The sequence below is a fragment of the Mastigoproctus giganteus genome, chromosome 8 (assembly GCF_048544385.1).
Source record: "Mastigoproctus giganteus isolate SK-2022 chromosome 8, ASM4854438v1, whole genome shotgun sequence".
Classification (NCBI taxonomy): Eukaryota; Metazoa; Arthropoda; class Arachnida; order Uropygi; family Thelyphonidae; genus Mastigoproctus; species Mastigoproctus giganteus.
The window spans coordinates 207,920,510-207,939,133 of record NC_143582.1 but is presented as its reverse complement, the minus strand read 5'-3'; the positions used below and the strand labels follow the sequence as shown (position 1 = coordinate 207,939,133).

General features: G+C 36.6%; 1 protein-coding gene across 1 annotated transcript in view; it reads left to right on the top strand.

Moving 5' to 3' along the window:
• LOC150082232 (uncharacterized) overlaps positions 1–18,624 on the top strand; it is a 1,008,282-nt gene that overhangs the window by 545,936 nt on the left and 443,722 nt on the right. The window contains exons 86-90 of the mRNA XM_090379191.1: positions 1,472–1,615; positions 7,315–7,578; positions 12,312–12,614; positions 13,465–13,608; positions 16,171–16,428. Coding sequence (XP_090235317.1) covers positions 1,472–1,615; positions 7,315–7,578; positions 12,312–12,614; positions 13,465–13,608; positions 16,171–16,428 — 1,113 coding nt within the window. The remainder of the gene's footprint in view (positions 1–1,471; positions 1,616–7,314; positions 7,579–12,311; positions 12,615–13,464; positions 13,609–16,170; positions 16,429–18,624) is intronic.

Sequence of the window (18,624 nt, the reverse complement as noted above, 5' to 3'; positions counted from 1 at the left end):
TATGGTCTGAATTATCTTATCAATAACCTAATAAAGAACTCTCATACAAGTTAGTGCAATTGCATCATTCCTAATAAAGAACATAAACTAATAAATATAGGTTAGGTTCTGAATTATCTTATCAGACTTTTTATCACAACAGTACTTCACCAGTACAAATAAAAGCATTTTGATTTAGAACATGATTTCTGGAACACTTAAAACTTTGTGTTACCACACCTGACCTTTGTATTGCACTAATTTTAAACAATAGCATTGCTGAAAGGTTAATGTATTGTGTATGTAAAATATGAGAAATTGCTACATTTTAGCAGTGCCTCATGTTTTGAATAAATAAATTCACCCTCAATTGATGGTCAGTTTATTTATTTAAAAGGTGAGATACTGCCATAAAAGTAGTGCAGTATCAAGGCAAATCTTGGTAATATGAAGTTTGCTTTGATATATAAATAAGAACATTGCATTTACCAAGCAATTTAAAGATGAAAAAAGCATTTCCAACTATGTGCATTAATAAAGCTGGTTTATTGCTGGTGAATTCCATGCACAGTAATTGGAGATGATGCATGAACATAGGAAAAATGCCAAGAATAACTGCATTAAATTAAATTAACAAATTGGATTTTTCACAAACCCTCAAATAATATTGGTGTACTTATTCAGTGATGACAAAATACTTGAAAATTTAAGATAAATTAGAAACATTTAAATAAAGACTAACACAAACAAACAGAAGAAACAGTTCACAAGTTAACAGCAAAAAAACTGAAAAAACAGGTCCAAGTTAACAACAAACAAACAGTCTATTCCAGAAAAGGTTATGGGATTGTAGAGCATACCTGAGTTCCACATGGTTATCGCATCTGCTTTAATAATTACCTTATAAGAAGAAGGAGCTGTTACAAAATCACTGCTTTTTGCATCTAAATTAGAAGTGAAATGGTGTTCTTAAACTGATAAAGAAATTTTGCCATTTCTGGCAGCATTTGAACTGGACCATTTGAAGGAACATTTTTAAACATGTTGATGATTTCTGTTCCAGAAGACAGTCTGGCTGGTAGAGTTGACTGTGCTGGTTCTCCTCAAAGAGGCCATTGGATTTGTTATGTTGGTTGTGGGGACCAATGTCTGGGATACCTGGGGACCTGACACTGGTCCCCACAGTGTTGGAAAATTACACAGTAATTTTCCAACAATTAACTAGTATTACTAATAATTATGTAGTAAGTAGTGACTTAGTGTCTTTTTTCATTTCTTTAATTGGTTTCATTAGGTAATGCCTTTTAAAAAAACACATAAGACTAATTTAATAGGCAGCTTAAATGCTTATGGCCACAAAAACACAAGGGAGGATGAGAAATTCCTCCCACTTTCATATGTAAGAGTTAAAAATTTTTAAAATATTATTAATATATAAGATACCTCATTTTGTTGTTCTTAACAACCTTAATTGAAATTCTTTTTAATACAGGTTCTCGTTTTATGTTAACCAATGACTTTGGTCGAGTAGTCTTAGAAGTTTCTGACCTCTGGCCAAGAGATAGTGGTATTTACACTTGCAGGGCTTATAATAATGTTGGTGAAGCATTTACTTCAACAACCATCCAGTGTATAGGTATGTTAATAGAAATATATTTTTAAATTTTTTGATATGTAATTAAATAAATAAAATTAAGGAAAGCAAAAGAAAATGTTTTGCTCACAGGCACGCATGCACAAACACAAACACTTACAAATAATAAAATTTCTTTTATTTTATTTTTTATATATATCTTAAGAAAAATGTGTACTCTTTAGAGTATATGTGTGCAAGATAACAATAAATATAGCCATATAACATCATTAGACAAAAACTTATTAGATAATTTTGATATCAGACACTTGGATTTCAGGAAGACTATTGACACTATTGCACACGGAAGACTATTGACACTATTGCACACGGAAGACTATTGACACTATTGCACATGGAAGACTATTGTACAAATTTTGTATATCCATCAGTGATATTGATGAAGGTATATCAGGGTTAATGTCCAAGTTTGCAGATGATAAAAAGGTTGGCAGGGTTGTTAACAACAGTAAAGACAGTATGCTACTCCAATTGGATATAGATAGGTTGGGCAAATGGGCTGAGAAGTGGCAACTGAAGTTTAACATTGACAAATGCAGAGTACTGCATATGGGTAGCAATAACCCAAGAGAAATGTACCAACTGTGTGGTACTACACTCAGGGAAGTGAAAAGTGAAAAAGACCTGGGGGTTAATCGTGTAGTCAAATATGAAGTTTGCTGAGCTGTGCAGACGAGCTGCCAGGGCAGATCATGGAGTCTTGTCAATGATATATAATAATTTTGCTAGCAGGGACAAGGAGGTGATTATCCCATTGTACAAGGCAGTGGTCAGGCCACACCTAGAGTACTGTGTAAAGGTCTGGAGGCCTCATTTTAGGAAGGATATAGAGTTGTTAGAACGAGTACAAAGAAGGGCAACAAGATTGGTGAGGGGAACAAAGGGGTGCTCTTACCAAGAAAGGCTTAAGTTCTGCAAATTGAAGCACTTGGAGAGTAGGCACCTGTGAGGTGATCTGATTGAGGTGTATAAGGCCTTGAATGGGTTGATCAAGCTGAATGCTGATGGGATTCTTCCTCTTGCTCAGATTAAGAACCTGAGGGGACATAAATTCAAATTGAGGAAAAACAGTTGTAGAATAGATGTGCAGAAATTTGCCTTTAACCAGAAGGTGGTTGATTGGTGGAACCAACTTCCATCTTTTGTTGTGGAAGTTGATAGCCTAAATAAATTTAAGGCTGAGCTGGACGGGTGAAATGGGAGGTTTTCTTTTTCTTTTTTTTTTTTTTTTTTTTGGCTGATGCTGCATAAGCTTGCTTTCTTGCATTGTATGCCTCTACTAATGCTAATTGGAGCAGTTTGGTATTAAGGGCAAGTTGCTACAATGGATAAATGGGCGGTTGAGTGAGAGAAGACAGAGTGGTAATCAATGGATACTGCTCTTCGTGGACTAATGTTATTAGTGGAGTCCCCAAAGGTTCGATGGTGGGCCCACTGTTCTTTTGTATATTTATCAATGATATCGATGAAGGTATATCAGGCTTAATGTTGAAGTTTGCAGTTGATACAAAGATTGGCAGGGTTGTTAATGATAGTAATGGCAATGTGCTACTGCAACAGGATCTAGAAAATTTGGGCAGATGGGCTGAGACATGGCAACTGAAATTTAACATTGACAAATGCTAAGTACTGGATATCGGTAGAATTAACCCCAGAGAAACGTACCAACTGTGTGGTAAAAAATGAAAAAGATCTGGGAGTAATTGTGCAGTCAAATATGAAGTTTTTTGACCACTGCAGACAGGCTGACAGAGCAGGTCATGGGGTATTGTCAATGATATACAGGAATTTTTCTAGTAGAGAAAGGGAAGTGATTATCCCTTTGTATAAAGCAATGGTCAGGCCATGCCTTGAGTACTGCATACCAGTCTGGAGGCCTCATTTCAGGAAATATGTAGAGTTGCTTGAGCATGTACAGAGAAGGGCAACAAGATGGGTGAGTGGAATGAAGGGGGTTCTCTTACCAAGAAAGGCTTAAGTACAGCAAATTGCAGCAGCCGAAGACTAGGCACCTGCAAGGTGATCTGATTAAGGTGTAAAAGGCCTTGAATGGGTTGAGCATGCTGAATTCTGATGGGATTCTTCCGCTTGCACATATTACGAACCTAAGGGGGCATAAATTCAAATTGAGGAAAGGCAGTTGTAGAATAGATGTGTGGAAATTGGCCTTAGCCAGCAGGTGGTTAATTGCTGGAACAAAGTTCCATCTCTCATTGTGAAAGTTGATAGCTGAAATAAATTCAAGGAGGAACTGGACAAACTTTTCAAGGGAATGGATGTGTGAAATTTATTTATTTTTTTTTTCGGCTGATGCTACATAAGCTCATATGCTTGCTTTCTTGCATCACATGCCTCCATTACTACTACTACTTCCATTAGACTGGACTGTTTGTAGATGTAGTGACCAGGCTTGGTTGCTACATTAACTTTTGTAATACTAATTTGAACAGATACTAGTAATACAGTGGGCAGTGATGAAAGTTTCCTTATTCGAACACCCACTAGCAGTTTTAATAAAAACAAAAAAAAATTAACATAGCCCGCAATTGAACCAACATTTTAAAAGCAAAATGCTTTTTTTGACAAATATCACATCTAGTCTACTCAAAAACATGTTTTTAAAGGCAAAATAGTGTTTAAAAGCTTTTGTATTTCTGCTTTTAACCGTATTAAAATAGTCATTTTAATTAAACTGTTTACATATTAAATATAGAGAGCAGTTCCGCAAAAATTGTAAATGTCATAAACTATGTGCATTTTTAAAAATGCAGGAAGGTGATGCAAACTTTCTTGTGATAGCTATACAGCTTCTGAAGGGGGAAATGCATCCAGTTGACATAGATGGACAGTGCAATATCAATCAGTTCGGTGTGACATAAGCACTGGAAAAGCAAAAATGAGAGCAGGCATGTGTTATAGGCCTAATGACTCTAATGAGTACAACAAACAGTTGTGCAGATTAATAGAGTGGGCCAGTAAAAAATCAGAATGTCTTGTAATGGGGGGGGGGGGATTGTAACTTTCCAGATATTGACTGGAACTTGTCGGTTGGTCACTTGCACACTAGCAAGACTTTTGTTGATTTTTTTGGGCAATTGTTTTCTAAAGCAACATGTTCGAGGGGCAACCAGAGGGGGTAATACTCTTGATCTGATTATCAGCAGTGATGACTCATGCATTAGGAATTTGCAGATAAAGGAACCACTAAGTGACAGCGATCACGGTCTACTGATTTGAGATTTAATTAAAGATGAAACAACCATCTGGGGTAAAGGGAAGGGTTTTTTCTATCGTAAAGGTGACTACATGGGTTTGAGGGACTTTTTAAATTCTGTATAGTGGGACCAATTTTCGACGTTACCAACAGCAAATCCTAAATGGGAACATTCAAGGAATTAATCATGGACACTACCAGGCTTTTCATACTGATTAAGAAATAATGTTAAAAGTTTAGGCTTAAATGGATGTCAGATGAACTAATGAGACTCGTGGCAGAGAAGAAAAATGCATGAGATGCATATAAATTATCAGGCGCCACAGAAGCCTATGCTAGATATAAGCCAGTCTGTAATCAAGTCACAAAGGAGGTTAGGTAAGCAAAGGCAGATTACGAAAAATCTTTGGCAAAGGATGCTAAGAAAAACAACACGGACTTCTTTACTTATATAAACTCTGAAAGGGGATGAATCAGATTGGTCCACTTGATATCGATGGTTTGACTATTGGTAATCCTGCTCAGATAGCTGAAAAACTGAATGAGTATTTTGCATCTACATTCACATGAGGAATTCTGTAGAGAAGTGGAGGACAGAAGCTTATTAAACTCTAACAGGGAGTTAAATGATTTTGTATTAGCTGAGAGCAAAGTGGAGGAGAAATTGTTGAAGTTAAACATAAGAAAGGCACCTGGGGCAGATGGGATCTCTCCAGTTATACTAAAGGAGGCCACAAAGGAAATAATCAAGCCCTTATGAGAGCATCCTTGGACTCAGGTTAAGTCCCCCACTGACTGGAGATGTGCAAATGTATCCCCAATTCACAAAAGGGATCAAAGAGTGACACGAGTAATTACAGACCTATAAGTTTAACTAAACTTCTGCTCTGAGGAAAATAATGGAGTCACTAGTTAAAGAAGCATTGCAGGATCATCTTGACATGACTGCAGTAATAACTCAGATGCACTCTGCGAGGTGATCTGATTTATATGTATTAGGCCTTGAATTGTTGAGCAGGCTCAATTCTGATGGGATTCTTCCTGTTGCTCAGATTATGAACCCCAGAGTGCATAAATTCAAATTGAGGAAAGACAGTTGTAGAATAGATGTGCTGAAATTTGCCTTTAGCCAGTGGGTTGTTGATAGCTCAAACAGACTTCCATCTGTCATTGTGGAAGTTGATAGCTTAAATAAATTCAAGGATTAACTGGACAAACATTTAGAGGGAATGGATGTGTTAAATGTTTTTTTTGTGGCTGATGCTACATAGGCTTGCTTTCTTACATTGCATGCCTTTACTGTTACTACTTCTACTTGGCAGATGGATAAAATTCCACATGCTGATGTGGTAATATAATCGTCAGATAGGAAAGTCTGAAGTTAGATGGGATAACTTTAGTAGCCTATCTCCTGACTGGGCTGCAACCAGTATAAGATAATCAGAATAGATAACGCTGCTAATTATGGTTTATATATATTGAAAGGTGCTAGTCCCTAAAATGTGCCATTTAATGTATTCCATTTTTAATTGGTAATATGTATTTTGTCTATTATACACAAATTCTTTATTAATATTAATAATTTTCTCCTTTGGGCAGATGCACTTGTTTTTGACTCATGGTACGTACACATAGCCATATGGCTTTTTAATTAAAAAAAAAGAATTTTATTCTGCTTTCCAACTTAAATAAACATGTGTGCATTCAAGATGGATAAATGTTAAATTGATTGTTGATGGCACTGATTTGGCAATACCTTGTAGTTACTATTTAGTAGTTTCATTCTTTAAAATTATCATATATTATATATGATCATTTGTCTAAAGTATATTAACCTTTTCAAGTTTTCTATATATTTAGTGTTAGAGTACTTTGGTGTTAGAGTGAGTCTCTGTTAGAGTAAGACCAAGCGTAACTTGCACAGTGAAGCACATAGAGAAAACTTGAAGTAGTTATATATTCACGCTATACATATTTTATATTGTCTGGACAGTATGCTTTATGGCCACAGTGTTCTAGCAGTTTGCTAAATGAAAGCGAAAATAGATAAAGAAGTACAACATAAATAGCTCCTGCACTTGGATACTCTAATGCAGAGGTTCCTAAACTTTCTTGGCACCCTTAGTGTCTCAGTAATTTTTTCACACTGTCCCTAGGCCAAAAGAAATACCTAACAAGTCCGTGTATTAAGTAGTTAGGTCTAAACAACTTAATAAGTAATGTTGAAACTGTGAACTACCTCGAGCTAGTAGTTCGTGTGGTGTCTGACAGATGTTGATTATCACTGTGGTTCCCTCGAAAATTTAACTATCCTGCAGCACCCTTATGAGTTCGCTACAGTGCCCTAGGGCACCATGGTGCATAGTTTAGGAACCACTGCTCTAATAGCTCAAAATGTTAAAATAATTTGTAAACTGAAAGTGATGCAAATTTTTACTGCAATATTCATGTGCATTTATTCTTTCAGGAAAAGGTTTTATATATGAAGGCACCCTCCATCCCGAAGGTGAAAAAGGCCTAGAAAGCATACAGGAACTTGAAGAATCTCTCATACGCCCAGAAGGAATCACACCTGAGGAAGAAGGCCATCCTCCAGTATTTACATCTCAGTTCCAGAATCTCACTAATCTTAATGAAGGAGATATTGCTCATTTTGAAGCCACTCTTACTCCTGCTGGAGATCAGACTATGGTAGTAGAATGGTTCTTCAAAGGGAAACCACTTAAAGCTGGTAGGTGTTTATTAATATTTGATACAATTAAAAATAATCATTTAAATTTCAACCACACTGGGAACTGTCTTTACAATAGGTTTCTATATTTACATTTATGCAAATGCAAAAAACTAATCCCAGGCTTAGTAAAAAAATTGCTATTCAGTAACTGGAAAAAATGTAAACAGCAGTAGTATAAAAAAGAAATCAAATTTTTTACTCTTTCCCCAAAATAACGTTTTTAAAATAGCAATTTTATTTTTAAATCATTCCATGCCATCACCAAAAGTTCTCTACAGAAGACTTCATTTTCATGAGTACAAAGTTGATATATAATATTCTTATGTTAACATCTCTCAATCTGTCAGCATGTGTTTGAAGATGATCACTTTTTTAACCTGGATAATACTATACCAAGTTGGCGCACTGTGGCCATAGTTGCTGATGCGCCTAATACATCCCGAAACAAACAAAAACAAACTGTACCAAGTTTCTTACCACTGATAAATATTACAGAATGGTCTTCAGAGATCCATTTTACATGTTTGCTACACCTTTCATTTAACATATACAAAGAGGGGTGGATACTGATATTTTCTTAGACATCTTATTCAGGCACAAAATCACTCTAACTGAATACTCCTGCTGAGTGGTAGACTTTCCAAACAGTTTCCTGAATGTCCTCAATCCATTCTTAATTCTCTGCATCTTCCACAGTTTTCTTAATTCCAAATTCCACAAAAAAAAAAAAAAATCCTCAGGAAAATCTATGTTCATTGTGGCTTTATAAATGTCAGAAATTCTTATCTTAATTTTGAAAGTTTTTTTTGGTTATTTTTCAGAAGTAGTTATCAGTATTATAAGAAGACAACTGTACTGTACAACTCTAATAGAAACATTCAAATATAATTATCTTCCTACTACATGGCATTTCTGTAACTAACACACATGTAATAATGGTTTAATAATAATAATAATAATACAATAAAATGCATTTTATCATTAAGTAAAATGGAATTACAATCAAAGAGATTATTGTAATAATAATAATAATAAACAAAGAACAAAGAATATGGACAACATGGAACCAGAGCAGTAAGAGCAAGAAGAAATAAAACCCAGAGCAGCTGAAGTGGAAACAGACAAAGTCATAATATCCACAATAGAACACTAGTGGAAGAAGGTCCTAACAGAATTCGAGGGAATGGACCACACAAAGACCCATGTGATACTGAAGCAGAGACCTGATAAAATCCTGTGGAGCATCACAGACCACTTCAGTCAGCAAATAATACCACATTACTTAGACAACAATAGTGCAACAAGGGAATGGACCGCACAAAGACCCGTGTGATACTGAAGCAGAGACCCAATAAAATCCTGTGGAGAGTCACAGACCACTTCAATCAGCAAATAATACCACATTATCTAGACAACGATGGTGCAACACTGGAGGCCATCCACACAGCCGTATACTGTGCTGCATAGCAATCACTAGGATTAATGGAAGAGAAAAGAGAGACCAGCAGCAGAAGAAATGAAAAAACAAGAAACTGCCAGCTTGGAAAAGAACACTTCAGCAGAAGATAGAAGAATCAAGAGCCAATATAGGTCAATTGACCCAGTACCAATGGGATGATAGGAGTAAGAAATTGATCGAAAAATTGAAGAACATCCTCATGAGAGACAACGTCTACAGCAAACACGAGACCAAAAATCAGAGAATAGGAGAATACTTAGACACACTGAAGCAGAATCTCCTCATACTCAGCAAGAGACTACAGAAATATAAAGAGAGCTCCCAGAGGAAACAAACAACCATATCTTCGTTGAAAACCAAAGTGCTTTCTACAGGAGTATCAGACAAGATGGGAAAGATTGAAACATACCAACCAGGCAGAAGATGATTGAGGAGTTCTGAGGCAACATATGGAGCAGAGAAGTAAGACACAACAGCCGAGTCCCTGGATAGAACTAGAATGGAAGAAAACCAAGGATGTACAAGAGATGAGAGAATGGGAGATTCAGGAGGAAGAAATACAACAGTTGATCAGGAAGTCCCACAACTAGTAAACCCCAGGAATAGATAATGTCCACAACTACTGGTGTACAACTGGTCCACAATGACTCACTTGCACACACAAGAAACTAGCAGAGCAGTTCACCTGAATGATAAGTCACCCAGAGACAATCCCAGAGTTTCTTCCTCAAGGAATCACATGTCTGAAGGCTAAAGACCAAAGATACAAGAAACCTGGTGAAATGCAAGCTGATCACCTATCCCCCACAGATGTACAAGATCCTTCCCAGCTGCATAACCAAAAAGATGTCAGACCACTTGAAGAGCCAAAACATCATGGCTGAACAGCAGAAAGGGTGCAAGTGGATGAGCAAAGAATGCAAGGAGCAATTAACCATTGATGCCACAGTTATAGAGCAAGCCTACAAGAAGCACTGCAACCTGTACACAGCCTATATTGATTACTCTACAAGGCCTTTGCCTCATAGCTGGCTAATAGAAAGACTAAAGGTCTAAAAAGTTAATCTGACAGTGACAAACTTCCTAGAAGCAACTATGGAAAAATAGAATACCACCAACAAGATTGAGAACATCACAACCAGACCAATTCCCATCATGAGAGGAATCTTTCAGAGAGATGCCCTGAGCCCACTGTGATTCTGTCTGGCACTATCCACCCACTATCCATCATGCCGAACAATAACAAGTATGAATGAAGAAGGAAGGTTTTTCCTTCCTCAAAGAAGGAAGGAAAAACTTGTACCTGCTCTCCCACCTGATGTACATGGATAACGCCAAGCTGTTTGTGACAACCAAGTAGCAACTCCAGCAACTACTCTGGATCACAGAAGAATTCAGCAATGATATCAGGATGGAATTTAGTCTAGATAAACGCAAGACCCATGGATTGCATCAGGGGAAATTAGTCAGCTGAAACTACGAGCTGCAGACTCGTAAAGAGATCGAAGTCATGACATGAGGAGAGACCTACAGGTATCTGGGATGATGCAGGCTCACCAATTAGAGCACTAGAAGATCATGGTCTTCCTGGCCGAAAAATACCATCAGAGACTCAGAAGCCTGCTCAAAAGCAAAGCTGAACTAATGGAACACAGTTAAAGTCATAAACACTGATTCGGTACCGGTGCTAACATACTCCTTCGGGATCATAGATTGGACTAACACTAAGCTGGAGGATATCATGAGAAAGACAAGGACAGTGATAACCAAGAGCTGCCAACACCACCTGAAGTCACCTAGAGAGACTGACAATAGCTCGGAAAGAGGGAGAAAGGGGGCCTGATAGACCTCATTGAGCAACAGAAAACAGCGATAGCTAACCTGAAGGATTAAGTTCCAGAAAAACATAGCAGCACTCTACCAGGCCATAAAGAAGACAGACAAATGGCACACCCCACTCAACCTTCATTTGTGCTGTCTGGGCAGGAGTCCCCTCCTGCCCAGACAGCACAAATGAAGCTAGAAATATGAGCAAAGGAGACACTCCATGGTATACACTACAACAGATAAAATGGCTTCCAATGCATGACTTATGAGTGGGACGATCTTCCCCGAGACTAAAGGATTCATGCTTGCCATCAAAGACCAGGTAATCAACACCAGAAACTACAGAAAATACATTACCAATGCCCGGAGTGTCAGATGACACATGTTGACGATGCCACCTGTCCTCAGAAACGATCCTACACATCACCGTGGGATGCAAGGTGATCACCCAGACTGAGTACACTCGCAGACACGACCAAGTAGCCAGGATAATATATCAGAAGCTAGCAAAGAAATACCAGTTGATCAAAGAAAGGGTACCATATTATACGTACGAACCCCGGGCCATACTGGGACTGCACCATAATAGCAGACCAGACAATCCTGTACAACAGACCAGACAATCCTGTACAACAGACCAGACATAACCCTTGTTGACAAGAAGGGAAAGGCTACCTATCTAATTGACATAGCAGTGCCCAACACTGGCAACCTCCAGAAAACCCACAAGGAAAAGTTCAGGAAATACATGGACCAAAGACAGGAGATCAAAGAGATGTGGCATATGCAACAAGTAACAACCATCCCAATCATCACGCCAACCACTAGTAATGTGCCAAATTTCCCATATAATAGCCTAGCAGCAATAAGTCTTCCAGAGAACACATATAAGGAACTCCAGGAAGTCACAATCCTGAACACCTGTTGGATAGTCAGAGAGTTTCTTGACCAACAGTAACACCTGATATAACAACCACCCTGTGCACTTGGTACCAGTACCCATCACAGGGTGGAACCCCCATCAGGGAGAAATAATATAACAACAAAGACAACAGTAGTAATAATAATACATTGATTATGCATCCCATCCAACTTTTCATCATGATCTGTAAAACTAAATGTTACTTTCTACAGAAGATGGAAAAGAACTTTTGCCAGAAATTTTTTGGCATGTCAAAAATACATTCCAAGCATTCTGCAACCATGCTTTCCAATTTAAATTTATCTGCTTGTTTGTGTCATCTGGGAAAAAGTAAGGATGCATTGCCATTTAATTTCAGCATTTGTTAATATAAACTTTTATTCACATTTTTAAAAACTCAAGATACCAAAATACCATATAACACAAAATACTTATATAAGTTTATCCTTTTGTTTTTTTGATTACTTAGATTTTAAACTATTTTTGATTTTTACAGATTTTAACTTATATTTTTCTTTATAGAATATCGCATCCGAACTGTACATGCTTTTGGGATGGTTGTCTTAGAAATTCTGGGTGTATATCCTGAAGATTCAGGAGAGTATACTTGTCGTGCAACAAACAAATGGGGAAGAGCAGAGATTACTGTGACATTAGAATGCGTTGACCGTAGTCGAGGACAAAAACCCCATTTCACAACTCAACTACAAAGCCTTGTGGGCTTGAAAGAAGGAAACAGTGCTCACTTTGAGTGCCATCTAATCCCTGTAGGTGATCCAACTATGAAAGTGGAATGGTTCCATAATGGAAAGCCAATGCGAGATAGTAAGTTTATTATTTGAGGGAATTTGTTTTCCTTTACATTACATTGATTTACAGTTCTGTATGTATGTTAATTTCTGAGGGGAGCTTTTAATTGGATTTATTTGATCTGGTATATTATAGTTTGTATTTCGATTTAATACACTGTGCTATCATTGTTTTCATTCTCACCTCCATCTTGTTAAACTATTTTTGATGTCATTCACAAAAAAAGATCTGCTAGTTTCCTTTGAAATCTTAAAAACTTATATGTACCTTTTACACTTGCCTTTACCTTTTTTTTTTTTTTTTTTTCATAGTATAAAAGTTTAACTGTGATTGATTTGTTTGTCTTATTTCAAATATTGTAATAATATTTATGTCCCTTTTTCTTTCTTTTTACTTAATCATTAAGATTCTAAACCACATTCAATATTTAGTTCTGAAGCACTGCCAACATTTCATATTAAGAAATGCAAAATAATTGTAATATCATATAAACTAATAATAATACTCAATTTTGATGCACAATATTTAAATTTATTTTCAATATAAATATATTTAAATTTATTTATCCAGTATATTAATATCTGTAATGGTAGAAATAGCCTTGTCATAAATTTTTCATTACTGCTAACATTATATACTGTGAGAAAAATCTGTTAATGTTAATAATCTGTAAAATTATTTTAAGTATGGCATCATAGCATATTAAGCCATGTGAATTCCTTGTTCTGTAAGAATCTTTAGTTAATGTTTTTAACATTTTTAATGTAATTATCATTGATATTTTCTTTTAATTAAAATTACTAATTTATAGTGTTCTTTACTTAATATCCATGAAAAATGATTCATATATTATTTTTTCCCCAAGGTTCACGTATTAAGACCTTGAGTGATTTTGGCTATGTTGTAATGGACATTTCATTTGTACATGTGGAAGATTCTGGAGAATATGTGTGTGTTGCCACTAATAAATTTGGAAGGGATACTACACGTTGCACTCTGGAATGTTCTGGTAAGTTTCACTTTTACAAATTAATATAATTCAGCTGTTTTAAAAAATTATGAATTCCTCTATTGTGCATATATATGAATATTATTTCCTTTTCTTCACAAGGAAATAACACTCATATATTTCATTGTGAAGACAAAATTTATTCTTTCTTTCCAAAGAATAAATTTTTATTTATTCTTTTATTCTTTATTCTTTATTCTTTGGAAAGAATAAATATTTATTCTTTCCAAAGAATAAATTTTGCTCCGGGGATATGTGGTGGTCATTCCCTGACCTTTCCGCATCCTCCGTATTTGGTGGTCATGGGCTCGAACCCCGGTCTAATCAAGAAGCGTGTGTGCTACGCACTGCTGCTCCTGCCCACCTGGCTATGGAGGCACCATCACATTCAGTATGCATCCACTTTGTATCCCTACATATATTATTAATGGTTCAGTAACTCACCATAAAGTGTCAGGTAATGAGTCTGCAATCAAGTCCCAAAGGAGGTTAGGCAAGCTAAGGCAGATTACAAGAAGTCACCTGCAAAAAAATACAAAAAAAAGCAACAAATACTTTGCTTATATTAACAGTAGAAGGAGGGGGTTGAATCATTGTTGCATTTGATGCCAGTGGTCTAACTGTTGATAATCCTGCTGAGGATGCTGACAAACTGAATAGATATTTTGCATCTACATTCACACATGAAGAATTTTTTAGAGAAAGGGATGCCAAAAGTTTATCAAACTCTAACAAAGCGCTAAATGATTTTGTGATAACTGAGTGGAAATTATATGAGAAATTGTTGAAACTAAACATAAAAAAAGTGCCTTTGGTGGATGTGATCTATCCAATTATATTAAGGGAGGCAACAAAGGTGGTAAGTAAACCCTTAGCCATAATTAGGAAAGCATCTTTGGATTCCAGAGAGATCCCTATGAACTGGAGATGTGCAAATGTATACCCAGTTCACAAAGGGGAATCAAAAGGTGACATGAGTAATTACAGACCTGTTAGCTTAGCTTCCCAAGGAAAATAATGGAGTCACTGGTTAAAGAAGTAATGCAAGGCCATCTAGACAGGAATGCAATTATACTGCAGTCACGGCATGAATTTTTTAAGGGGAAATATTGTCTGACCAACTTGATTGAATATTATGATGCAGTAACAAAGGAACTGAATGAAAAAAATAATTTTTATAGTGTGTACTTGGATTTCAGGAAAGTTTTTGATACTGTTGCACATAAAAGACGGCTGTATAAATTGGAGCAGTGTTGCATTAAGGGCAAATTACTGCTGTGGATAAATGAATGATTGAGCGGGAGAAGACAGAGAGTGGTTATTAACGGACACTATGGGATGAAGTTGTTAATATATGCATTAATGGACACTATGGGATGAAGTTGTTAATATATGTATTAATGGACACTGCATCTTCATGGATTAATGTTATTATTGGGGTTCCCCAGGTTCAGTGCTGCTCCATTGTTTTCTGTATTTATTAATGATCTTGATGAAGATATGCCAGCCTTATTGTCTAAGTTTGTAGATGCTACAAGAGTTGGTAAGGTGGTTAATGACAGTAATCAAAGTATGCTGCTGCAACGAGATCTAGAAAAATTAGGCAGATGGTTGAATTTTAACATTGACAAATGCAAGATACTGCATATGGGTAGCAGTAATCCCAGATTAACATACCTGCTATGTGGTAATACACTCAGGGTAGTGGAAAATTAAAAAGACCTGAGGGTAGTTGTGCAGTCAGATATTAAGTTCTCTGAGCAGTAGAGACATGCTGCTAGGACAGCTCATGGGGGGGGGGTTGTCAGTGATATCCAGGAACTTTGCTAGCAGGATAAGGAGGCAATTATCCCATTGTATAAGTCAATGGTTAGGCTGCATCTTGAGCACTGCATGCAGATCTGAGGCCTCATTTTAGGAAGAATGTAAGTCTGTTGAACAGGTTCAGGGCAGAGCAAGGAGTTTGGTAAAGGGAATGAAAGGGTGGTCTTACCAAGAAAGGCTTCAGTTCTGCAACAACAACAAACACCATCTAGAGACTATACATCTGCAAAGTAATCTGATTGAGGTGTTTAAGGCTTTGAATGGAATGAGCAAGCTCAATGCTGATGGTATTCTTCCTCTTGCTTAGAATACACGTGAGGGAGCATAAATTCAAGTTGAGGAAGGATGGTTGCAGGATAGATCTGCAGAGGTTTGGCTTGCCTTCAGCAAGTGGATGGTTGTGGCAAACTTCCATCTGTTGTTATGGAAGTGGATAGTTTGAATAAATTCAAGAAAGAACTAGACAGATTATTTTAGGAAATGGACAATTGATGTGGGAAAGTTTTTTTTTTTTTTTTTGTTTTGGGGCTGATGCTTTATAAGTTGTTTTGTTTTTCAACTCCTTTTAATCAAGTATTTTGGGGCCTCAAAAGACTATAAATTATCTTATACTTGCCTTGTACATATGTATATCATTTTCATGCATCCAGTAAAAAAAAAAAAATTAAATGTTTTAAAATTTAAACAGAATAATATTTTTAAATACATAAATAAATATAAATTTTTATTTTTTTATAGGTTATGGAAAAATCTTGAGGGATTCACTACAACCACAGAGTCTGGAAAAAATTGCTGAACTAGAAGGTTCCTATACACAGTACCGTAGTCAAGTATCTGTTGATGTAGTTAATCAGCCACCAAAGTTTATCACTCAGATACAGCCATTGAATAATCTAGTTGAAGGTCAAAGTGCTCATTTCGAAGCACAGTTAACACCTGTAAATGATCCTAGGCTAAAGGTTGAATGGTTTTTCAATGGCAAGCCCCTTAAACATGGTAAGTTGATTTATCCTTTAAAAAACAGATTTTTCAAAAATGTTTTAGTTTTATTAGTTTTAAACAAGGCTGCTGAGGCTGGGATGTATCTATTTTGTAAATTGCACACATCAAAGGTCGTAACCTGATGTTTCCTTATCTTTAATGTTTATTTAACAGTTTTTCCCTCAGTAACTTATGAAATTAGTTATATTAAAAGCAATATGAGCTTTGTCCAAACTTGCCTATTTTATTTGCATGTAGAGGCTGTCATCATAATCTTCACAATCACCTGCCTTTAGATTATTCCCACTCTCATTATACCTTTGCTTCCAACTATCTCACACCATACAGATTATATACTAGCATGCAAAACTTTTGAATCCGGGAAAGTTTTCGTCATGCTCAGGCTGCTTTTGATAAGAAGCATGACCCCGCCACCTCTTCTATCTGCCCTATCCTTCCTAAATACATTGTACATACCATACTGAAACTCATCATCCCCTATTTTTGGGTGGCACCATGTTTCTGTAAGCCCTATTATGCCACCATTACTTCTCCTAACCAGCAGTTCGAATTCACTCATTTTATTGACAACACTTTTGACATTACTGTATAAACAATTAAGACTTAGTGTTCTTGTATAGTTAACTACCCTGATACACTCCTTGAAGCTTGCTCTCCTGGCATTAGGTACCCACTCATTTGAAACGTTTCTGCCCTCAGAACATCTTGCTAATATGATCTGTTGCCTGTAACAAACAAGAATACTTAAGGTATATATGCAAGCGTTACTTTGACCACTCATCAGATAAACGCATATCCCCCCCCCCAAACTAGCAGTTTCCCTGAACCTTTAAGGTATCCTCAGTGATACTGGCAAAAACCTTTGCACCACCTTTGTTTACATGTATCCTGTCTTTGCAAAACAGATTCCTTCTACCTACATGTACAGGCCAAGCTGATAAAAAATTTCCACCCAAAAGCCTTGCAGAGTCCAAGTCTTGAGTTAATCCACAAGGCTTTCAGCATATAATTTCTCCTATCATGCCCCGGCAGAATTGCAGACACACAGACATTCTGACATAACTCGTGGCATTTCTTCAGCACTTACCCAAACTCTGTCCAAAGTAATGGAAAATCTATCAACCTTCAACAATTAAATTGTCATTTACCATTTATCTTGCAATCTTCCATCTGATGAATAGTCACCACTTTGGATTCCATTATAGTTGATTTGCTGGTGATATATTGGCTTATGTTAGTTATCTTTGGACAAATTTGATAGAAAAGTTTTTTGTATAACTCCTGCAGCTGAATTTGACATTTCTAAGGCTTTTGATCATGTTTGGCATAAAGATCTTCTAAACAAGCCCTATCTTTTGGATTGCTGAATATTTTTTGCAATTGGGTCTCCAGTTTTCTTTGGACTGTTCACTATAGGTGATGTTAGATGGCTCTCTGTCTTCTAACTTCTTTGCTAATCCTAGTGTTCCACCAAAGTTTAGTTCTTTCTCCCACTCTTTTCCTCTTGTATATGAATGACCTTTTTTTCACTGACTGGAAATCTTATCCATAGTTTTGCTGATGACAGCACACTACATTCCTCCTTCCAGTTTGAGCTTGCTCCCCTTGAACCATGTCATGCACAAATGGCCTTAACTTCTGAAATATCTAATTATTAAATGCTGATTGCAAAGTAATTCTCCAATGGGACAAAGGAAACCTAACTCTAATGCTTCTAAGCTCAGTCCTGTTTCATTTCTCACAAAAAGAGTCTAAAAGGAGATCCCTTCTTACATCTGTTCCAACAGATCCTGTTGGAACAGATGCAAAGAACAGCAGCAAGATAATTCAAGGACACAAAAGGGTTCTCTTACCCTTTTGACTTTGGACTTAAGACTTTGGTTCTGCAAATTGCAGCATCTAGAAACTAGGCACCTGCAAGAAGATCTGATTGAATCATTTAAGGGATGGAATAAGTTGATGGATGCCACCCACCTGATTGAAGCTGAAGCATTTAAGGGATGGAGTAAATTAAATCTGGGTGGCGTCTTAATTCTTGATTGGATGACACGTGAAAGGAGAACTAAATTTAAATTGAAAAAGGATGGGTTTAGGATATATATGTGAAAATTTATTTTCAGTTAGAAAGTTATTGTTTGTTGGAACAAATTTCCATCTGGTATTGTTAAGGTAAATAGTTTGAATAAATTT